Source organism: Muntiacus reevesi, chromosome 14 (genome assembly GCF_963930625.1).
Source record: "Muntiacus reevesi chromosome 14, mMunRee1.1, whole genome shotgun sequence".
In the NCBI taxonomy this organism is placed as follows: domain Eukaryota; kingdom Metazoa; phylum Chordata; class Mammalia; order Artiodactyla; family Cervidae; genus Muntiacus; species Muntiacus reevesi.
The window spans coordinates 39,964,187-39,989,007 of NC_089262.1; the positions used below are offsets into that span (position 1 = coordinate 39,964,187).

General features: G+C 38.3%; 1 protein-coding gene across 1 annotated transcript in view; it reads right to left on the reverse strand.

Moving 5' to 3' along the window:
• The window catches only part of HCN1 (hyperpolarization activated cyclic nucleotide gated potassium channel 1), a 442,779-nt gene extending 418,473 nt beyond the window's left edge, over window positions 1-24,306 (reverse strand). The window contains exon 1 of the mRNA XM_065905565.1: window positions 23,900-24,306. Coding sequence (XP_065761637.1) covers window positions 23,900-24,306 — 407 coding nt within the window. The remainder of the gene's footprint in view (window positions 1-23,899) is intronic.
• Between the last annotated feature and the right edge of the window lie 515 nt (window positions 24,307-24,821).

The following is a 24,821-nucleotide window of genomic DNA, read 5'->3' on the forward strand; positions in this document are numbered from 1 at the left end:
GCGTTTGTGTCCTCTTCCACTTCTTAGAATTAATTTAGTATTACCTTTTGGATTTCCCTGGTGGCTCAGACGGTAAAGCATCTGCCTACAATGCGGGAGACCCAGGTTTGATCTCTGGGTCTGGAAGATCTCTTGGAGAAGGAAACGGCAACCCACTCCAGTATTCTTGCCTGGAAAATCCCATAGACAGAGGAACCTGGTAGGCTTCAGTCCACGGAGTCACAAAGAGTCAGACACGACTGAGTGACTTCACTTTCACTTTTGGTGTACTTTTAGGCATTACATGTAAATCAGGAAATGATGCTAAAACTGACAAAATTCTTCAATATTCTTCAATTTTCAATATGAAAATTAACTGCTTTTTTTAGTATATTTTAGAGTAAAAGTAAAAGAACTTGTGGGATTTAAAATAAGAAATGGAATACATTTTCAGTAAGAGATATGTGGATATAGAAGCACTTACTTTAATTGATATAAGTAGCCAATAAATTCTGAATTCCCAAACATTTATTATCACTTGGATACAAATAAGTGGCCATATAATTTCTGGAAAAATATGTTTCACTAACCTTTCTGGAATCAACAGCTCTCACTAATACTCTGAATTTTATAAGATATATCTTGGGAGAGATCAAACCAGTCAACCATAAAGGAAATCAACCCTAAATATTCATTGGACGGACTGATGCTGAAGCTCCAACACTTTGGTCACCTGATATGAAGAAGTGACTCACTGGAAAAGACCATGATGCTGGGAAAGATTGAAGGTGGGAGAAGAAGGGGATGACGGAGGATGAGATGGTTGGATGGCATAACCAACTCAGTGGACATGAGTTTGAATAAACACTGGGAGTAGGTGATGGAAAGGAAGGCCTGGCATGCTGCAGTCCATGGGGTTGCAAAGAGTTGGACACAGCTGAGCCACTGAATGGAACTGAACTGAACTCCCAAACTAGAGCTTGTGAATACTAGAATACTAAAATACTCACCTCCATATTCATTATCTAGCCCACTGAGTCACTATCGACCATTTAAACACATTCACCAGCCAAATCCAAATGTGGATCTAGGCTACAATCTGAATTGTATACAAAGAGATGCTGAATTGTTAGAGAAAATCCAGACAACCATATCAAGGATGGCACTATAAATTTATGTTCCTCAACCTCAGTCCCATTTGTTACACTCAGCTGTACTTTCTGACCTTTCCCTGGATCAGTCCAAAGCATTAAATCAGCTTTACCTTCAGGAAGAGCCAAGTAAGCCTAATGTGATTTAAGGGTCATCTCTGTACAGCTCCTATCATCCACCCACATCCAAGTAATTTGCTTACTTCTTTTCACTGTGAAAAATTTCTTGTGTACCATTAGATAAAAAAATATAAGTACAAAAATAGGATAAAGTCACATCAGTGTTCATACACTTAAGTCTCAGCATCATTAGTAATGGTTGATGTCAGAGACATTCTGTTTTAATGGGAAAGAGGCTCAAGAGTAAAAAGGGAAAATGCTGTTGAAAAAGACACATTATTCATAGTTCATGACTTGCCCAGACTCTGCCATGTTGGTCCCGAAACAGACCAAGACAAATAGCTCTCTACTGCAGTTGCATGTGTGGTTTTATGCTTCACATATTTTATAAAACATGCATGTGCATGAATGTGAAAGTGTGAGGATCTTAACATGGCTGGACTTGATGAACACAAGCTCTACTCCCAGAAGATGTGTTTCTTGAGGTATCACTTTATTTCAAACTCTCATATGTTAATACATTTAGTTACTTAACTTTTTCCAGTATAATCTGCTTATTATCAGGAATATTAGTCAGATTGTCTATGAAATCTTCGAGAAACCACCACATTCTTTTGACCTTTTATTTTGTATTGCAGTATAGCCAATTAGCAATCTTGTATTAAGTTCTGGTGGACAGCAAAAGAATTTCGTCATACATATACATGTATCTATTCCCCCCCACACTCCCCACCTACCCAGGCTGCCACATAACATAATAACACACTTCTTATCATTACATAAAGAGTAACAGGGGGAAAACTTGCTCTACAAAACACACAAACACAAGCAAGTCTATATAAACCTATACAGTTTTATTCACCAACCAGATACATTAGAAGTCATTAAATAAAGTAAAACCATAACTGTACTATTAAAATATTTTTGGTATCTGTTTCTCAATAAGAGAGAAGAATTTTAACATGTTTGCAGTTAAGATATGTTTGGATTACATTTTAGAACAAAACATTCAGGTTATTCAGATAAATGGTAGGAGAGAGACCAAAACTAAAAAAACGCCCAAGACATAAATGCTCCGGAAGGAATTTGAAAAAAAAAAAGAGGAAAGAATAGAATGGCTAAAATAACCAGAAAATGCATGGAATCTCAAGATAATGAAATATGAATTTTAAATAAATTCTAAGAGAATGCAGAGTAAAGGAATGGTCATTTATGTGTTGAAAGATTTGTGGGAAATCTGAACCTTGAATGACAGTATATTCAAATATTTTCCTGGTGGCTCAGTCAGTAAGAATCTGCCTCCAATTTAGGAGACCCAGGTTCGATCCCTGGGTCAGGAATATTCCCCTGGAGAAGGAAGTGACAACCCACTCCAGTATCCTTGCCTAGAAAATCCTATGGACAGAGAAGCCTGGCGGGCTACAGTCCATGTGGTCACAAGAGTTGGACACAACTTAGGGACAAAACCACCACCACTAGAGGAAAAAATGGGCAAAGGCTGTAATGACACATTACAAAAGAAATAAATATGCAGCATGAGACTTAAGAGGTACTTAAATACTAGCTATCAACTTTTTTATCTTCTCTATCCAAATAATACTGGTGGAAAATAACTCAAAATATTACCAGCAGTTATTTCTTTACATGTCATTTTTGGGCTTTTAGTTCTATCCTCACCTACACCTGAAACTACTGGTTTACCTCACTAGTTCCTATCTGTCTTCGAAGTCTAAGCTCAGTTGTCACATTTTCATGAAGGCTTTTCCTAATCCTCTGGATTAAACTAAACTCTTTGCTCTATACTTTCATATGTTACCCTGTAGTTTGTTACAGTGATTATCTCAACTCATTCAATGCAAGTCTTTCATGCAAGATTGTAAGCTCAGAACAGGCAAGTGTGATGTCTCCTTCTTCAAAGCTCTATCCTGGGTCTAGCTTAGTGGCTGGCACATCCTAGGTGATTAGCAAATCAGTATAAAGTGAACTGCAGAGCTGTGGGGTTTCAGAGCATTTCTCCAGAGCCCTGCTTCTTGAATTTCACTGCCTGTCTGTCTCTGGTTTATTATATCTTGTGTAACTCAGCACTATTTTTCTGCCTAACTGCAAAGAATAGATAACTAGATAAGTTGTCTATTTAGCTTTTAATTTTGATTTTGTCCTTAGACACGTGTTAAATAGTTGGGAAAATGTGAAAAAAAATAGAGAGACATGAACGACCATTCTATGTATGCTGAGCAAGAAGCAAAATGTAGTAGGTACAACAAGATATTAGTTTGGAAGACAGAAGTGGAGTCACACTAAAAGCCAATGGATGAGTCACAATAGAAAAATAAGGGAGGAGAAGGACATGACTGGGGGTAGTGGTAGGCATACTCAGGAGATATTTAGGAGGTAGAATAAGTAAGGCATGGTGAGTCATGCATGCATGTGTGTATACATGCCGAGATGCACACCCATGCACCAGAGGCTGAGTGCCAGGGAAGAACAAGTAGGAGCCCAGAATAATAATGAGATTCAGGGTTAAGAATGACTGTTAATCCTCCACCCATAAGGAAACATAAGTTGAAGAACACTTTTGGCCAACAGGTCAAAAGTAACATAATAAATCAAGGAGGCAGTTGGGTATGTGGTCTGATGCTATGGAATACACTCTGGGCTGGACTACGTCAAGAGAATCATCAGCATATAGGCAGTGGCAGTTCAGAGCAGGGCAATGGATAACATTTCCCAAGGAAAACATGTACAGAGAGGAGAGAAGGAGCTTTGAAGCTAGACCTTTAGACTCAGCAACATTTAAGCTAAGGGTGAAAGAGCTAGAGCCTGACAGGGACCTGCAGAAGCACGGGGCAGAGATGGAGGAAGACAATCAGAGGGGAGAAGGGTCAGAGAAGTCAAGAAGTGTCAACTGCCAATAAGGGCTGAAGTTAAATGAGGGCTGGGAAGTGTTTACTAGATTTAGAAACAAGGAGGTTAAATGACATTTACAAGATTTGCTGTTTGGTTGTTGGTTGGTTTTGTCAGCGCACTGCTCAAATGGAAGGCCAGGTGATGCAGGGTCAAGTAATGATAAACAAGTGGGAGAGAGTGAATATAAATCAAGGCTTATAAAAGTCTGTAAAGGTAAGTGGTAAACTATGGGTTTGCTTTGTTTTGCGTTGTTTAAAGTGGTAAATCAAGGGTTTGTTTTGTTTTGTGTTGTTGAAAGTGCTTTGAACACATTTCTTACAGACAGATAATCTAAATTTCCTTAGGGAGGACAAATGATGAAGCATATTTTTGAATATCCATTATTATCCATGAAATTCTGATCTTGATGACTGGTGATAATATCACATCTCATTTTTTCAAAAATTTTAAATTACTTATATTTTTAAGCAGATAAGCTTCATAAGGATTTTTTTCCTAATTCTCCAGTAACTCTCTTTTTAGTTCTAATTCTGTCAGGGATTTAGTTTCTCAGGTTACTGCTATAGCTCCTCAGGAAGTAATGGTGAGTTATGAAAGAACTGTTTTTGGAAACCATGCCTCCATTAGGTGGACTACCCTGTTAATCAGACTTCAGGAAACCTGAAGAAATCATGTCAGACATATAGGAGGACCATGCATGCATACGTGCTAAGCCGCTGCAGTCGTGTCCAAGTCTGTGTGACACCATGGACTGTAGCCTGCCAGGTTCCTCTGCCCATGGGATTCTCCAGGCAAGGATACCGGAGTAGACTGCCGTGCCCTCCTCCCTCCTGACGCAGGGATCGAACCCGTGTCTCTTACATCTCCTGCATTGACACTCAGGTTCTTTACCACCAAAACCACCTGGAAAGCCCACAGCAGGACGATAGTTCAGGGGAATTTCTGGGGAATCTGTCACCTAAAACCTTACACACTGCTCCTTGCCTTTATTAGTTGCCTTTTTTTTAGTAGACTCAAAGCCTAATAAAAACCCTCCTAAATTTTCCCAAACAATTGCAGTCCATTATTATTCTAATGAACTCCAATTTGTGAACTATCTAATATATAACATTTATATGGTGGTAGACTGTAATCTAATGGCAAACATTGACCTTTTAGTGTAATAATTATATCTCTTCAAGAGTATCTGTAACTAAAGTTTTATAGTTTCTATTTCCAAATACCTTTCAATGCCTTCATTATTAGTATAGCTCTTTGTGGCTATTTCCACTTGAATAGTCTATTCGGTTTGGTATATAAGCACTATCATTTAAAAGAAGGCAAATAAACATAATGAAAGGAAATTGGAAGTATTTTAGGAAGTAGAATTGATTTCACATGTTGTTATATTTTCTGGAGTATTAAACTTAAGTAGAGTTGAAAGAATCATTATAGTTTTATTTCCATTTTATTTGCCTGCCTGGATAAGAACATTTCAATTTTCAAGATTTATCCTTAACTCTTTACTGTCAAATATTTAGCTTTTTAGAAAAATGAATGAGCATCTGAAATAATTAGGTACTGACACATAGGATCTAATTCAACATGATGAACTAGAAATGAAGCTCTTAGAAAACTGCAGCCAATCTTTGGCTAAAGGGGCACATTTCCCACTCAAGACTATCTGCTAAATAACTAAGATTCTTATAGCCAGAAAAAGAAAATATAAATTCTAACAGTACACTTTTTATATATATATATAACATCAGAGAAAAAGACTGGATCACTGGATCAGGATATGACTGAATTCCTCTGGGACAAAAGACAGGGGTTAATATCCTGAGCTCTCATTCAGATCCTTAAATTCAAATCCCAGCTTCTCCATTTAGAAACTGACCACTTACCCTCTCCATAATCTGGTTTTCTAAGCTCTAGAATGACACAAATAGTACCTGTTGGGCTGTTCTAAGGACTCAGTGAGATAATATATATAAAGAGGTTTACAACTGTGGCCCACAATTTTACTAGGCAGGTAAGTCTGCATTTTGACCATCATTCATAGAATAAAACTCTTTTCCCATATGTGCCCAGTTAAAACATTTCAACAATAATCTCACCTCCACTAAGTTAACATAAAAAGAACAGTGACAGGTAATGTTTAATTTCTTGATTTACTCTGGACATTTAAGTCAACATAATAGCATGCTTTGTGAAGAAAACAATGGATGGTATTTCTAGGCACACAGATTGCATACTTTGTGAATTTTATTCTAATTCAGATAAAGTAGAGGTCTAGTTATTTGATTGTGGTGCTAGAGAAGACTCTTGAGAGTCCCTTGGACTGCAAGAAGATCAAACCAGTCAATTCTAAAGGAAATCAACCCTGAAGATTCATTGGAAGGACTGTTGCTGAAGCTTCAATACTTTGGCCACTTGTTAAGAAGAGCTGACTCATGATGAGGGGAAGGATTGGCGGCAAAAAGAGAAGGAGGCAGCAGAGGATGAGATGGTTAGACAGGATCACCAACTCAGTGGACATGAATCTGAGCAAACTCTGGGAGATGGGAGATAATGGAGGACAGAGGAGCCTGGTGTGCTGCAGTCCATGTGGTTGCTAAGAGTCAGACATGACATAGTGATTGAACAACAAACTTATTGATTATGAAAAGAATTTGAGACTGTGTGAGTATTCAGCTTGTTTAAATACTTGATAAGAGAAATAAAATGTATAAAACTACAAAATTATATATTTAAAACATCACAGTGATGTTTCTAGGAAGAAGTCCTATTTTCAAACATTACTGGCTTCTAAGTATTACCTTATTTAATTGTATTTCCTAGTCATGAAACGTTTATTTCATTGTGCTTGTGGCATCCTGGCACTGATTTAAGGAGACATTTTGGTCATTACTATCTCTTGCTGTTTGCCTACAGTGAACTCTCACATAATTAGGGCTGAATACACTGCACTTTTAAAATTAAACCAAGCCTCTGGGAAAGAATCATGGAAATAGATGGTTAAAGGACACCCAGGCAATTAACAAGCATGATAAAGTTAAAAATTGAAGATAGGAAAGTAGGTTAAGAGCTTTTCTCTCTCTTTCCAACATGATTTGTTAATACAGAAGGATAGCCATTAGCTTTATTTTTACACAGGAAAGAGATACAGAGGCAGTCCACAGTCAATAAATAAACTCCTTTGCTACATTCCAAATGGATTTTTCTCTCTTTTAAGTACACAGTTCTGAAATAATTCTTGACTTGCCTGACTTTTAAGACAAACCTGAAAATATGTTATGCTTTTTGGAATACAACAGTGTAACAATGAACTAATAAAGATTTAATTGTTACAAATTTGAGAGGATTTTACCTCTCAAGCAGGTAAGCACCAGGGTAATTGCTTTTACAGGAAATATATATATATATACATGCAAAACTACTGAGTATTTGTAACGGCTTACCAAAAAGAAATCTGAGAAATAAATAGTGAAAAAATTCTAAAATTTAGTTGATGATTAAATATTATAGAATTAAGGCATCATGATTTTCTCCACTGGTATATTATTTTATACAATTTTCCTACTGGCATTCTTTCCTTCCATTAAAATTACATCCTTATGTATACACTGTCTTTTTACTAGACAAAAAGCCTCTCAAAGGCTATGACTTAGCGTCATTCTTTTTTGCATCTAGAATACTTAATAGTCCTTGAAAACGTACTCAGTTTTCAATAAATCTTTACTGTGTGAGCTCATGTGTTTTAGAAAAAAGCACTATAACATATATTTGTACCTATATAATATTAACAGGATAACAAAAGAAAGTGAAGGGAAATTTAATATTTATCACACATGGGCTATGTGTCAGGCATTTTTCACATATTATTATCATAACATTCATAAGGGTATAGATATTATTTTCTTGAATTTTATAGATTAGTTTCAAAGAGGTTGAGTATCTCCTCAAATCAAGTTAAAAGGTTCTGACTTTTCTGAGATTATGTCTGGGTCATTTTCTTACCATAAAGTTGCATCCCATTGCTTTGCCTTAGCATTATTACGATTTTGTTGCAAATACAAAACAGGTCTGTGAGTAAAACAGAGAGATAAACAGTAAGAGTCAACTTCTTTTCATTATATTCTGACCTTTCTTTTTGAAAATTAAGACCTCTTACCTTTTTTCCTTTCACTCTTTATTATAAAACAAAACAGATATAGAAAACTGGAGAAAACAGTGACTTATCATAAGCCAAATAACCTTGAAATCACCACCCAGGACATGAAATAAAACTTTTCTACCCACCCAAGAAGCTCATCCATCCATGTTCACGGTCCCAATCACAGGCCCCTCCCACCCTCCAAAATAACAGCTCTGCTTCACGTGTTGCTTCCTTAAATATATCTATAATTTCATCACAACTGTATATGCCTAGACTGTATACTTTGCTCTGCCCAAGCCTCCATTTCCAGAATGTCTCTTAACTTAGAAATTCCCCTCCATCACGTTCTTATTACAGAACTGTCAGTTCTCTAACACTGGATTTTGCTGATGACATGCTCCAGGAGAAAGTTCAGCACTTTCCCCCACCCTTTGTATTTGATACCTACTGATACAACATCTAGATGTAGTCACTGAATGGTCTAAATGTATCATTAGCTTTTCATGTATTAGCATTAATGATTTTATAAGAACAATCTTTTCCTCCTCTACTATTTGGTTATACATTGGTTCAGATAACTGAGGAAAAGCAGGGTCAGTATTTGATTCTTCCCTTTTATTCACTTAGATTTCAAGGTAATGAATCAGGCCCCTCTGAGTTTCAGTAGGTAATGATTTCTTATATTATGATGAACTTAAATTTAAACATCTAATAAGCTTTAATTCTTTGAAATCCTTATGCTTTCTGAAGCCCATCTGGCTTCTGCAAGCTGACTCTTAAATACTTTTTTTATATTATCCTGGTTCTCTTTGACAACTTCTCTACTATCTGAGGTTTTCAGTTGTTCCAGGCCCTTAAACCTACATTTCCTGCCTCAAACCTGGGACATCATTTCTCCTCTTCAAATGACTGCAGACTTCCTGCTACTGGATTTTGCAAATCTCATCTGAGTTTCAGCAGCTCTTCAAGCAAATACTTGGGGGTATACGGAAGGGACACCTGCTCTCAGGTCTACCAGATGACCTTGCTTCCCATTACTTGCCTTCTTTGACCTACATGGAGGTTCATAAAACACAGATCTTGCAGCTGTCACAAGGTCAGTCCCAATTACTTGTCTTTTAGGTTCATGGGGACAGTTTTGCTATGAAAGTTGTCAGAGGTTTTTTTCGTTTCTGCAAAAACCAAACTCCCAGTGTCTTCTAAGATTCAGGTTCCCTTTCCTTCTCAAAATTATGTCAACTTCAATCTTCTTGTATCAAGATCTATGATCTCCTTTCCATTAACTATACAAGAACCAATTTAACCATGCTTTATCAGAAATTTTTGCTTGAATTTTTGTTTTTTGTCAAACACAAAAAAGTATCTACTTAGCACAGAGTTAAAATTCAAAATTAATCCTCTTTCAAAACATTGACTCAAGGCTTCCCTGGTGGCTCAGTGGGAAAGAGTCTGTCTGTCAATGCCAAAACATTGACTCAACCTTTATTAGGTATACCTATAGATAGTACTAATTTTCCACCTCTGTACTACTGGGCTTGAAATGAAATGCTTACTACTGTTATACCAAGCAGTACAATTTGGCAAAAGCAAAAATGAAAAGAAAAATGATATAAGTAAATGTGCCATTCTTCCTTAATATCACTGCCCAGAGAGATGCATTTTCAAATCTATTTCAATGAAGAGAACATTGATTCCAAAGGCAATGACATTTAAATAGTTGTATAAGCCTGTGAAACAAGAGCTATCCCCAAAGTTCCACAATATATATTCCCAAAATTCCTTTAAACAACATAAAAACAAGCATTACAGCAAACAGAATTAATACAAGTATGTATTATATTAAGTGACATAAAATCTTATTTCTAAATATATGTTTCTGTGTATCAGATTAAGGTATCCACACTAAATTAAAATAGTTTTTTATAGCAAATATTGGGGAAAATACCACTTGGTTGTTGGAAATTAGGTACAAAAACTAAAACTAAGCATAGTGTTCCTAGAATTTCTTCATTCGTTCATATTTATTAAGCATGTACTTTGTGTCACACACACATGTATCCTGAGAATAAAATGGTTAAAACAATAAAAAACCCTCATCCTAACTCAGGCTTAAATTATAGATGAGGGTTGATAATAAAATGAAGTAAACAAAACATTTAGCATAAATAAATTATGTGAAGTACTATGAAGAAAAGCAAGTCAGGGATATGGAGAATAACTGATAATAAGGGGTATAGAATAGAGCTGAAATTTTACTCAGGTTATATTTGTTTATAATTTTCTATTATTATGAAAAATATTTATAGGAATCATTCTTATATGCATATATTCACATGTATCATTTTTTAAATAAAATAACACACTGGGCTATAAGTTTTCAAAAACTTTTTATATAGTGTCAAACTGACGTTTAGAAAAGTTGCAACAATTTACATGGTCTTTGGAGCCATATGCTGGAAATCTCTCCCCCAAAGCAAGTAAATAATTTGCTAATATTTTTTAGGAACTCTGATCTATTTTTACCTTTAATAAAGTTAAACCTATTTGGATTTAATTTTGCTATAAACTGGTAACAATGGATTTTACTCAATTATTTCTGTTGACTAATACTACTTATTGTAAAACTCATTTTTTTATATATAGTTTATATTTTTGGTTTTCATAGGCACTGATTTTTCTATTAACTATCCTCAGAGTTGTTAATATATAGGAAAGTTACTAATATTTTTAAATATATTTGTCTTATAATAAGTTCTCAGTGAATTGTGAAGTTAATTCTATCATCTATCTCGTTAAGGTAGATAAACGTATCTGCAAAAAAAATAATTTAGCCTCTTCTCACCCCAAATATAATTCTGTGCCTGATTATACTGACTGGCCCAACAACATAATGATCTTTGCTCAATCCCTGTAGACAAGGTGTGTGCGTGCTAAGTCACTCAGTCGTGTCCGACTCTTTACAACTTTATGGACTGTAGCCCTCCAGACCCCTCTGTCCATGGGATTCTCCAGGCAAGAATGCTGGAGTGGGTTGCCATGCCTTCTCCAGGGGATCTTCCCAACCCAGGGATCAAACAGTGTCTCTTATGTCTCCTGCCTTGGCAGATGGGTTCTTCAACAATAGCACCACATCTAGCCTCAAAATTAACTAACTTGGCTGATGGAATTCTGTCCCTCTCAAGGCAAATTTTTCTAACTGTAGCTCTAACAATTAAATGTCTAAGCAAAACTCTATCTCCCTGTATCTTCCATGCATTGTTCCTAGTATCATACATCTGTGGTAAAATATTCAATAGTTTAAGAAGTCTTAACTTGGAGTCCAAAAATAAATGTGCTTGAAGGGAACCAAAAACTTCTTAAAATTACAGACAAAAATTTTGAGAACACGTGTACTTTTCCAGGCAGAGAATCCACAGATTTCGTTTGATTCTTAAAGTATTTTCTGAGCCTGAAATTTAAGTGTCACTAACGTAAATGGTTAGTCAAGGAACAATTAATATACAGCAATTAATTTCATAGGATTTGGGGGTTATTTATATTATTCATTATGTGTACAACCATAACTAGGTAATTGCTATTCTATATCTCTACTATTTTGTATACTTTAAAAATGCATCTAAATCCTGGACAATGTTTCTAATCTTCATCCTAATTCACTTACATGATTTTCCAAGACAAATACAAACTTTTATGCTCAGAACAAAAACCTTAAAAAAAAAACTATTTAAACAATTAATGACTCTTCTACAGAAAAACGGAATACTCATTCTCCCAATAAGTATACTCATATAACCCTCAATAGTCATTTTCTCAATCTCCACTCATGTCTCTCAAACAATCAAGACTGCATAATTTTTAATAAGATATACTCTTTTAAAAAAATAATAAGGCTAACTCATTCTGCAAGGGCAATAAATGACATCTGTTGAAAAATGATATAAAAAAAGATTTTTTCTTAAACTATATTTCTAAATAACCATTTTTCACAGACTATTAAATTTGACAATTAATAATAAATAAAGTGACAGGGATTAAGAGATGCAAACTTCCAGCTACAAAATAAATAAGTCATAAGGATATAACATACAACATGGGGAATATAACTAATAATATTGCAATAAATTTGTACAGTGACAGATGATAACTAGACTAATCATAATGATCATTTTATAATGCATAAATATATTGGGTCATTATATGGTACACCTGAAACTAATATAATATTGTACATCAATTATACTCCAAGGGAAACTAATTGACAATTTAAAAGAAAAATGAAAGAATTTAGCAAGTTATGAATCATCTTATTTGGCTCATAGATAACATTTAACTGATTTGAAATAAGGCCCCAAATGGTTTATGCCATTTTCTGATGAAAATAAAGATAAATGGGAAGGAGTATACAACTCAATGCCATTAAAATTTCCCCCAAAAGCTATTTCTAAAGTGTTCAACACTGTAGCATTCTATAGTAACTTAGAAGATAATGCTACTATATCTAGAAAATTTTGCGGATAGAAGCTGTATTAGAAGTTGTCCAATGCTCATTGTCTCATGAGTGAACTTAAGCCACAGAGCACACAGAAAAACTGCCACCGCTCATCAGGGTTTCTGCTGCCCAGTCTTCCCTGAAGATACAAAGAAAGCAGAACAGCACATTTACACGGCCCTCCCTTCACAGACACATCCACTGGGGGAATTTGGAAGACTGACAAGCATATAGTTCACACTTCTTAATTCGTTTCAATTTTACTTTCATAATAGCTAACACAGAGCGTTAAGAAGCAGAGGATACTATGACTAGGCACCACATATCTGCGCTTTGTCACTCAGTCGTCCAGCTCTTTGCAACCCCGTGGGCCGCAGCGCCAGGCTCCTCGGTCCATGGGGATTCTCCAGGCAGGAATGCTGCAGTCGGCTGCCATGCCCCCATCCAGGGGGATCTTCCCAACCCGGCGAATGAACCCAGGTTCCCGCATTGCAGGCAGAGTCTTTACCTTCTGAGCCACTACATCTAGACACTAGATAGTCATGACACAAAAATATGTATCTTCCCAACAACCCAATACTTTTCCCCTCATTTTTATAACTAAGGAAACTGAGGCCCAGATACTGAGGTGGTGGAATTCGGATTCTAACCCTAACAGGCTGGCTCCAGAATCTGTGTTCTTAACAAAACTATGTCACCTCAAAACATACCCATAATCTTTTTTTAACAACTAAAATAGTATTAAAGGATTATAAGATGATTATAAACTCCATTCTTTTCACTCTACACACCCACTTCCTTAATTCAAACATCCTAATTGTTTCTTCTGACATTAAATTCAAAAAGACATTAAATTTAAAAAACGAAACTGATACATCAACTTTAAACCCTGCTCATTTTCAATCATACAGCTTTTTTAGAACACCCAACCTTCATCTACCTTTCTCTTTCCTTCCGGAATAACAGGACCATAATCTTTGCGTAAATCATCCTTATTTACTTTACAATGGCCAGGTAACTGTTATTCATTGCTGATCCAAGTAATGTAATTTTTTTTTTCCTTTAAAATACTTGGCTATCCACTCGCATATTCTTGCCTGGAGAACCCACGGACAGAGGAGCCTAGTGGGCTACAGCCCATGGGATCACAAAAAGCGGGTCACGACTGAGCGGCTAACACTTTCTTCCTTGAGTTGATAAAGGTCTTTTGTTTATTTGCTTGTATTAAGTGCCTGCTAAGTCCCTTCAGTCGTGTCTTACTCTTTGTGAACTGTAGCCCACCTGGCTCCTCTGTCCATGGAATCCAGGCAAGAATACTGGAGCGAGTTGTCATGCCCTCCTCCAGGTGATCTTCTGGATACAGGGATCAAACCCGTGTCTCTCATATCTCCTGCATTGGCAGAGGGGTTCATATTCAACATTCCCAGTAAGTATTCCTATGACAGTCATAGATACCTTGTTCCAAAGGATCTGCCTAGTAACATTACTTTTCAAATGCTGATTACCGTTTTTCTCTCCCCTGAAAGCCTTTGTCCAGGGCCCTCTGCTTTCTGGCCCCTGTTTAGATGGGTGTCTTTCAAGACCACCCAGTTACTCAGAACTCCTGGAACTTTCTTTCAAGGTTCTTCTCTGTCAGATTCCATATCCCATCTTTTGTCTTCACACTATTTGATGTGATTCTTTTACTGGAGCACATCATTCAGTAACTTTGTAAGAAAGGATACATGGGTGATTAACATTAGAGTTCTTGAATTCTGATTGGTTTTATTAAATCTTCCTATTAGGAAGGGTTTAGAATTTTTTAGAGGTCACTTTCTCTCACAATTTTGTAGACTTTATCACACTATCAGTTAGCTTACAGTATTTTCTCCCTTCTTGAGAAATACTATAAGTTTGTAACTTTCTCTTTGGAAAGCTTGAGGGTTTTGTTTTTCGTTGTTGCTTTTTTTCTTTTTTTCTCTGATTCAGAGGAGTTCTGAGGTATGTGACGACCCTTGGTGGGGTCTTTTCCTTTCATGGTGCTGAGCACCCTGAGAGTTTCTCAGAAATGCTATTTCACATCCTGCTACATGGAAAATTTTATTTAAAATGTCTCTGTTAATTCCATATGCCCATTTTCACTCTGTGTTTTCATTCTGCAACTCCTCTTATAAAATTTGACCGTATAAGTTATTTTTGTATTTATACAAAAATATAAACTTTATATTTTAACTTTATATTATAAACTTTATTTTTGCTTATATTATCTATTCTCTCTTTTTCTTTTGGCCCAATTATGAGGGGTTTGCTAGACTTCATGTGCCAACTTAATACATCCTGGCTATTCTCTTCATAGCATACTGTTCTTACTGTACAGATGAAATACCCTGCTGAAGATATGATTTTTAGAGTATTTTAAAATAATGTTGAGTTTTCCGTTATCCCAAATGCTTCTCTGTTCTTGGGACTTTCTTTTGCTGTTTGACTTAGTTTTTCTATTTTATGATCAAGATGTTTCTCAAAAGCCTCATAATCTTTTTCTTCTAGATCATATTAGATGATTTAGTACCAAAATATACATACAGTCTGACTCTGTATACAAATGTAAGGCTTTCTGCAAGGTTATTAGGTAATAAATAAGAAATTTTACTGGAAGACCGTGAAGTGTCTTCCATGAAGGTAATTTTCCTGTTTCCTGCCTGGGGAGAATTAACCAAGCCTGACACAGCCTTCTATATTAGGATTAACAGTTCTGCATTCACCAAGGAGACCCTTAATTAATCCTCCTGGTTTCAGACTGGTTTTCCTGGAAACTATTTCTTAACTGGTCCCTTCATGTCCTGAACACTTCCGGAGTTCAGTGGTGAAGGATTGGGTAAGTGTTAACAGAGTGACTTCATTAGCTTTCTTTCTATTTCCCAGAATGTTTCCACATCCCTTGTTCTCTGCTTTCTCCTTTTTATTCTAGTTGTCTGTGTTTCTTTGTGTTTTTTCATATTATTTTGGGATGGTTTCAAGAAGGAGGGAGAATAAATGGTTAGCTTTAACATGTTTTCCTGCAGATGTGGAGAATTATTTATACTGGCAGCCTTGTTTCTTTGTGGTAAAAGAGCCGGAGTAACAGAATCAAGATTCCAAAGCGGGACTTCCCTGGTGGTCCAGGGGCTAAGACTCTGCATTTCCACTTCAGCATGGGTTCTATCCTTGTTCAGGGAACTAAGAATCCACATGTCATGCAGTCCAAAAAAAAAAAAAAAAAAAAAAGACAACATACTTGCTGAAAAATAAAGGTTATTAAAAAAAAAAAAGATTCCAGAGAGCTAAACTTCTGGCCCAGTTCTCATCATCCATCCATGTCACCAGGTTCATGGTGCTTAACCTCCTTCAGTTTCATTTAGTCCTCTCTAAACTGGGCAGGAAAATGTAACGGCTGGGACATGTACTTACAGGTGCTAACAGGGAAAGGATGCCAAGTATTACTGTAGGAAAAGAAAGAGATTTCTTTAACTGGATTATTAATGTAAAGAATAAATGTGGCACACCCTGGTTGGAGTGTGCATTCATTCAAATTTTTCTTTTTTTTATAAACTGGGCCAGAAATTTCCCTTCTAAGACAAACAGAAATACATCTCTGCACACACACACACACACACAAAAACTACAATAGCATTCATACCAGCAGTAATCATAAAGACCAAAAACAAAGGTATCCATCAACTGATGAATCAACAAAATTTGGTGGACGTGTCTGTGTGTTATTTGCTCAGTCGTGTCGGACTCTTTGCAATCCCATGCACTGTAGCCCACCAGGCTCCTCTGTCCATAGGGATTCTCCATGCAAGAATACTGGAGTGGGTAGCCATTTCCTTCTCCAAGAGACCTCCTGCACTGCAGGCAAATTCTTTCCCATCTGAGCCACCAGGGAAATCCAAAATTTGGTATATCCATACCAAAATAAAGAACTGAAATATGGTATAGCACAGATAAAACATGAAAACATTATGCTAAGTGAAAGAAACCAGTAACAAAAAATTATATATTGTATGATTCCATTGATACAAGATTTCCAGAATAAGAAAAAAAAAAAATCTATAGAGGCAGAAGGTAGATTAGTGGTTGGATAGAGCTGTGTGGGGGGAGGAAGAGAAGGAAAGAAGAGAATTGAGTGCTAATGGATACAGCATTCATTCTTAGAGTGACAAAAAATTTTCTAGAATTGATTGTGGTAATGGCTGCACAATTCTGTGAACATATTGGAAACATTCAATCATTCCCTTTAAATGAGTGAATTGTTCGGTAGATAAATACTATCTCAAAAACTTGTTAAAAACTAAACCATCTGAGAAAGTTTAGCAGGGAAAATGTCTATTATGTGCATTCTTATGGCATGAGGAATATAAAATGGAATAATATTGATGACATGAGGGAGCTTAAATTCTAGTAGAAAAAGATACATGAAGTATAAATTCTGATGAAGCAAAAAGCCCAGATAGAAAAAGAAAGTGGAGGGGGGAGGTGTTGAAGGTGATCACAGTGATTAAACTGAAATCCACATGAGGAGGAGAAACTAGTTATAATGCAGAATGACAAAGTGAAAAGAGAATTTCAGGCAATGGGGTTAAATGTCACATCAAAATCTGTGGCAGGAGAGAACTCAGCTGGTTCTGGGAGCTGAAAACTTACCCAGGTGGCTGAGGACAATGAGGGAGCGAATCGTGTGTGACGAGGTTGCCCAGATAAGTTGAAATTATGCAAGTCTTGTAGCTCGTTTGTCAAATATATTCAAGAGTAATGGGAAGCCCTCAAAGGATTTTAAGTAGTGTGATAACTTCATTAGACATAAGATAACATGGCATAAGAGCATTCTTGCCACTCTACGTACTCTGTGATGAATAGAATGGAGGACAATTCTGACTTTCTGTCCTAAAACTGCCTGTGACTATCTCAACACGAACATCAACACTGGTGTACCCACGTCACTTAACATTTTAAGAAGAGTCTTAGTTGGTAGCAGTATTACTTGATAAGATCAGTATGTACAGAATATAATGAAGACTAATGGACAAAGATGTTTGCTGCAGCACTGCTGATAACAGTGAAATACTTGAAAGAAACCTGAACATACAAAATTTGTAAACAGTTGCTAACTCTATGTGTGTGTGATTAGCCTTACTTCTTTTTTCAATTAATTTTTATTGGAGTATAGTTGCTTTACAACATTGTGGTAGTTTCTGCAGTACAGCAAAATGAATCAGCTATATGTACACATAAATCCATTCTATTTTAGATTTAATTAGCCTCACTTCTTTAGAGCTATAACATCTTGAAAAGAAAAACAAGTTTACGTAAATAAGATTGTTAAATTGTAAATCTGAGGCATGCATAATTTTGATACTTTAACTGAGTGGTCGTTATTAAATGAAACATAATATTACCAAGAACTTAACGAATAAACTTGAAAAGGGTCATGAAATCAATTTTTATCACTCATACTTGGGTGAGGTGTGTCTGATAAACGAGCATTTATCAGATGTGCTTAAATACAAATGTCCCTTGAACAGTTTCTTTCTTGCATGTTTATGTGGGCACGTGCACGCTCACACACACAGAATTAACACAGCCAGGAGGTTTATTTTGCAAAAACATAGAAAACTCCAAGTGAACCAAGGAGCATCACCATTTTCCCCTGATTTTTCTCTTCTGGGAAAATAATGCTAACTTGTACATCAAGATGCCTTCACACACACACAAAAATTAATTTTGGAAGAAAAGTACTTAGTGAAAGTATAAATAGTTTTTTATCCTAGTGCATGGAGACTTTTTCTTCATCACCACTAACTCTCCACCTAAAATATATTGTGTCAGCCTAATTCATAGCTTGCTACTTCTTTACCCAAAATGATGAAATGAAAATTTGTCACAGACCCTGAACTTGTTCAATACCCTTCCTGCAGTACTGGTGGTCTACCATAATTTTGCATTATATCTATAAGAAACTCTATTTGGAAGTCTTCATCCTAAATCCAATTTTTGTTTCCAGTAAGGAAGTAAACGGACTTAGCAGGTAAAGAATCCATCTGCAATGCAGGAGCTGCAGGAGACACAGGTTTAATCCCTGGGTTGGGAAGATCCTCTGGCAACACAGGCCAGTATTCTTCCTTGGAAAAAAAATCCCATTGGCAAAGGAGCCTGGCAGGCTACAGACCATGGGGTTGCAAAGAGTCAGAGAGGACTGAGGGACTAAGCATGAGTGAGCATAAGTGAATAATCTGTTAAACATAAGAATTACACTTGGGATGGCAAAAAGATCACATCCAAACCACAGATTTACCTCGCTAGCTTCATACTCACTTGGGGACACAGGTTCATTGAGTGGAATAATGCAAAATTACAAATACATTTAAATTGTTTTCTGATGTTGGTGTTGTTTTGGTTTGTGGTTTTTGATCAAGCAGATATAGTCTAAATTCTGTTAAATGAACCTATCCTAACAATGGTCAGTAATATATAGCTCCGATGCATTTGAAATTCTTTCATTATTATTCAGGATGCAAGTTCATCAATACAAGCCCACATAATAAAATGTGAATTGGTAAAAGTGCTTCTGCCTGACACTCAATTTACATAATAAACCTCAAAAGTAGGCTTAAAGGCAAAGTTGCTTGGGAAAAAATGGAAAATAATCTTGTAATATTTTAATAGTATAATCACTATATCTATTAAATGCAATTAAATAGTGAACTATTTAGCAAAATTTAAAGTTTTATAACTTACATGTATACTAAGAAAACGTAACTGAATAAATTGATACCTCCACATTTTTTCAAATAGTTTCACTATACCTGGGCTGAACAGTTGCTAGAGCCACTATGAAGAACTTAATTGAATTTATAAGATAGAAAAAGGTTCACCTAACAGAGGAAAAAAATAAATTCTTATGGTTAATTTTGGCTGTATTGATACAGAAAGCAAATAAAAGGAGCATTGCTGGGGAAAATACAGTGCATTCTGCACAAAGATAACAAAACAGTAGGCTAATTAGTCCTTAAACCCCAGAAGGTTGAATTGTTTTCCTGGGAGGAGCTCCTAGAAACAAGCAGTCTCTCTCTGACTAACTGTTATACAGAGGAAGCCTCCCTTCCCTAAAGAACACATCAGTGACCTCTGACATCACCACAGCTGTGGATGCAGCCTGAGGCAGAGAGGCAAAGCCAGATATGGCAATACCTTCAGGAAGTGACTCTGTCTCTAGAGTCCTTGAGTACTTACCACACAATAAGCTTTTCACAGTTGTTCACACTAATTGATGAAGTGGAAGAAATAATGAGTCAAGATAGAAAATCTCCTCCCTTACCAGAGGCAAGATGTTTCCTAGCAGTATATATGGAATGGAGCATTATTTTTTTTTTAAAAGGCACTTATGTAAGCATGATCCAACAAAATAATGTCAGAATTCTTGAACTGACAAATAATCTGTTGATAAATTCTTCTAAGGCAAATTACTCACGTAATAGCAACCATCCACAAGAGTCCCCTAGCTATTCTTTCAATGCATTTGAATGATTATATCATAAATGGACTGGCTATGAAATGACAATGCTTGCCCAGTATCACTTTTTTATTAAGTGAATGAAAAGTAAAGTTTTAGCTAATAAATATACAATCACTGTTAGTAACCTCAAAATCATGTTTAACCTTCAAATTATTTGTGTATGTGTGCTATTCACACGAAACTCAAGAAGACTGAAATCAAGTCCTCATTACACAGACATCAGTGTGATTTTATTTTTTAACCATGTTTTCCCTACTTTGGATGAAGTTAGGGTGATTCTATACCATGGTATAAACAAAAACATACTTTTTTTTTTTTTAACTGAATTCTGTAGCTCCCACCCAGTTATTTCCAACAGTATTGACGGTATTTGAGTCCTCTGTAGTCCCTGAAGGTTTCTAACATCATCCTCCCCTGAGAAGAAAGGGAAATACAGTGCATCTGCCCTACTTACACGGAGGCAGAGAAAACTACTCGCCAGACACGGCAACAGCACTCCTGGGCCCAGGCGGGTGAGAGTGCCTGGAGGAGCTGGCTCTCGGGAGCCTCAGTGGGAGCCCAGCCCCGCAGCCTGAAGGAAGAAGGGAGCCTGCCCTGGAAATCAATCATCCTGGGGAGGGACTAGATCACCAGCTGCAGTGTCTGAGTCCTGACATGCCCTGGAGTGCGGGCTCACGCTACACGCAGCAGCGTGGGGCTGACCAAAGAACTGACTGACGAAGCTTCCCTGGATCTGCCAAGGCTTAGAATGGTGAAGGGGGTTAAAAAAAAAAACAAAAAACAAACTGGGTATCTTTAACTTCTGGTATCTCCCCCATTCTCCACGGAAAAGTATTCTTAAATCTCACTTTCTCAGTCACTAAATTACCACTGAACTTAACTTTGGCATTGTACGAAACACAGCAAAGCACTTCCCTTAAAGTGTCTTCATCAGGAAAGGGTCTGAGGTGAACCGCTCATGACTATAACATTTCTATATTTTGTTGATTATTCCCACACTGCTTTTCCTTTAGAAAAACAAAAATGCCAACAGAATTATGCTTTTTTATTTTTGCTTTTTTCATTACTGTATCCTGACATGTTACAGATTTTTAAGAACACTTATATTGGTAGTGAGATGATATAAAGACATCAATGAAATAATAATGACTTAAAATATGCAAGCAAGTATTTACATTTCTTCCTTAGTTTGTTGTTTTATTGATAAGACCAGCGTATATAGTGAGTTTTAAAATCTATTTTTTTCAGATTTCTGCCAGTTAAAAATCTAAATTTTAATATTTACCTCTACCATTTTCTTTTTCCAGTTATGCAAGGGAAAATCAAATATTCCAAACTGTTCCACAGTAGTTTGTTTAGAATATTAACTCACTTTTTAATCATCTCTCATTTCTTTTAAATGCATGTAAAGTCAAACTATCATCTGATTTCCATTTCTTCCTCCTGTTTAGTAACAAATTTATTTTGTTTGTTTTAAAGATACCCTGTCTCATATGACTTACTTAGGAAAATGTGGAGAATCTCTAATTTCATGAACTTCATTCATTCAAAAGATTTTGGCACACTATGCCAATTCCTGAAAGGTGGCCCTATGTTTTTTATCTAATAAATGATGAAAGTTTACTTATATGCCACCATTTTGAAAAAGTATAGTCTCTTTTCACATTGCTTGAGAAATAAAAGTGTCATAAGTAACCATTTAATTGAGTGTAAATTAAACAAACAGAATGTAGCATTTTATTTGCAAGCAGATATTGAACTACATATATTTCTGGAAAGACCATGCTTAGTTTTGTTATTAAGACTAAAGGCAGTTTCTGTAACGTTCTTTCATGAAGAAAAAACAATATGGGTTGAAATACATTTCCACTGAAGACTGAGGTAGAAACAGTATTCTACATCTGATTTCAACTTAAAATTCTAAAGAATATGACAATGTTATATACCTTAGAATAAGGCCATTCACAGTTTGCTTCTATAAGTATTAGCCTACTGAAGGAAATATGTTTGATTATTTAGTAGATTACTTTAATGTGAACATTGTTTCAATCAAACTCTTAGTTTTCCATACACTATAAATGTTGTTATGTTTTGTAAGTCCTCCTTTGGAATTTGTTATGTTTTTCCATATAAGAACCTTAACATTCCACACTGCCTAAAGTACATTCATCCTATGCATAAATAAGATGGTTACTTATTTATGAGAATATATGTATTTTTACATATATCTCAGAGAAGGTGAAGACAGTTGCACCAAGGCTTTGTGCGGCGTAAGTGTGGGTTTTCCACTAAATGTCATTCAGAACTCTGGACAGCTCCCATCAAGGCGTGGAGTTGAAGGCAACTGTCCCTTAGTTTCTACAAGCAACTCAAAGTAATGCTTTTTATTGCTGTATTTGTTTATTATTTAACAGCCGCCTATTAAAATTGCTTAGTTTGCACCACATTCTTTTTCTTCTTTTTCTTTTCCAAACGATTTCAGCAGTAAATGAATACATACATACATACATACATATCTACATACATAAATGCCACTTTTGGCTTTTGCTTACTGGGTTTTGTTGTTGTTTTTTAATTAAAAGCTCAGCCTTCCTCAGGCGCTAATATAACGTGACCGCAGGGTGTTCGTACACTAATAAGAGGATCTACTTCACGACCTTCATTTGATAATCTCTAAATACGCTTCTAACCCAATGAAAACTTGGGCGACAAATAAGATCAGGAAACCTCTTAATGTTAATTCACCGAAGCAGAGTTTCCCTGACAGCTGACAGCTCTCCTGCCCTTGTTCCCCGAGTTGGGAAACAGGAAAGAGATTTTGGAAATAGACTAGTAGCCAAGGTCAAGAAAGGGTGCCCCTCTGTTTCAGGAAGGGGGCTCTGAAAACGCCCCCTGTCTCCTTTTCGGGAACTCCAGGCTTCCTGCCAGGTTCCGGCCCCACCAGGCAGCGCCAGCTCCACTGAAATCTCAAGTCAGGGGCAATCCAAGCGCAAATTACCCTTCCTCCGCCTGCCAGCCACTCTCCTGAAGAAAGGCATAAGCGGATGAGAAACAGATTAACACCCCCTATGGGCGAGAGAGGCTGGACCGGCCAGGACCCGTGAGTCACTGTCTCGGGTCGCCTCATCCTCTCCCCAAACTCGGGAGCGCCTTTTGCCCCTTCGGGACGGACCCACTTCTTGGGGGAACAGCGCGAGGAAAGGTGGCACCCCCGACGACTTTCTGGCCACTTTCTTACACTCTCATCTCTCCGAAGTGAAAGTTTCCCTGCACAACTTAGCATCCTCCCATCCGGGGGTCACCGTGGCCTTCTTCCCCGATCTGGCCCCAAAGTTCTCGAGGCAAAGGAGGAGAACCTTCCCCGGGGTTCCCCGGGCAACAGGAACTCATCAGTCAACCCCCTCCTGGGTGGAAACTAGTAGCAGAGTCGAGCCTGCCGCCTGGGTAGAAGCCACGGCGGCTCCGCCCGCGGCCGGCCGGGCGCCCCCGCCCCGCCAGTCCCGGGGCGACCCCTCCCAGGAGCCGGGAGCGCGAGGGAGGGCGCGCCCGGAAGGGAGGGTGGGGCGGCGAGCGCGAGTCCTCACCTGAAATCACTGTAAGGGTGGATAATCCAGAAGCCTGCAGTTTTAACCCTTTCCTGCTCCTTCTCCACCGCCTTCTGGCTCCCGAACATGCGGAGGGAGAATTTGTTGACCCCGGGCTGCAGCATGGAGGTGAACTGCCGCTGCATGAAGCCGTACTGCCGCCGGGGCCCCTCGGCGTCCTCGAAGCCCCCGGCCGATTCCTCGCCGCCGCCGCCGCCGCCGTCCACCTTGAAGCACACGGAGTTGCCTTGCTCCTTCGCGCCGGTCCCGCCGCCCCCCGGCGGGGTGCCCAGGCGCTTCTCGGCCGCGGCCGGCCCCGCGCCCGTCGCGGGCGCCTTGGTGGGGAAGACGCTGTTGCCATCGTCCCGGCTGTTGGACGAGGAGTTGGGCTTGCCGCCTCCTTCCATGCCCGGGGGACGCGGCCGGCAACGGCGCGGGCTCCAGACCCGCCGGCCGCCCGGCGCCGGGGACACGAGGCGGAGGGGGCAGGGGCCCGATTCGGCGGCCGCCGAGCCCGGCTGCCCGTCGCGGCGGCGGCGGCGGCGGCGGCGCCTTCTGCTTCCCGCCCGCGCCGCTGCTCGCTGCGCGCCTGGCTCCCGCCGCCGCCGCTGCCCTGAGTGGCTGCGCTCCGGGCTCCGGCGCGGCTGGTGCTCAGGCTGAGGCTGCCCGCGCGAGGCGAGGCGAGGCTCAGCCCTCGCGCGCCAGCGCCTCCCCTCGGCTGCCCTCTGCTGGCCGGAGAGGGACTCTACCCGGCTGCACGCGACACGCTCTCGCTCCGCTCTCGCTCCACTTCTGCCCAGCGTGACATTGAACTCCGGAGCCCTCGGAGACATTCATTTGTACATGTTGTGGGAGACTCGGTGTATGTTTGCACGAAAAGGAGAGAGGCAACGAGAGAGTGGGAGAAAGACTGGGCCAGCGG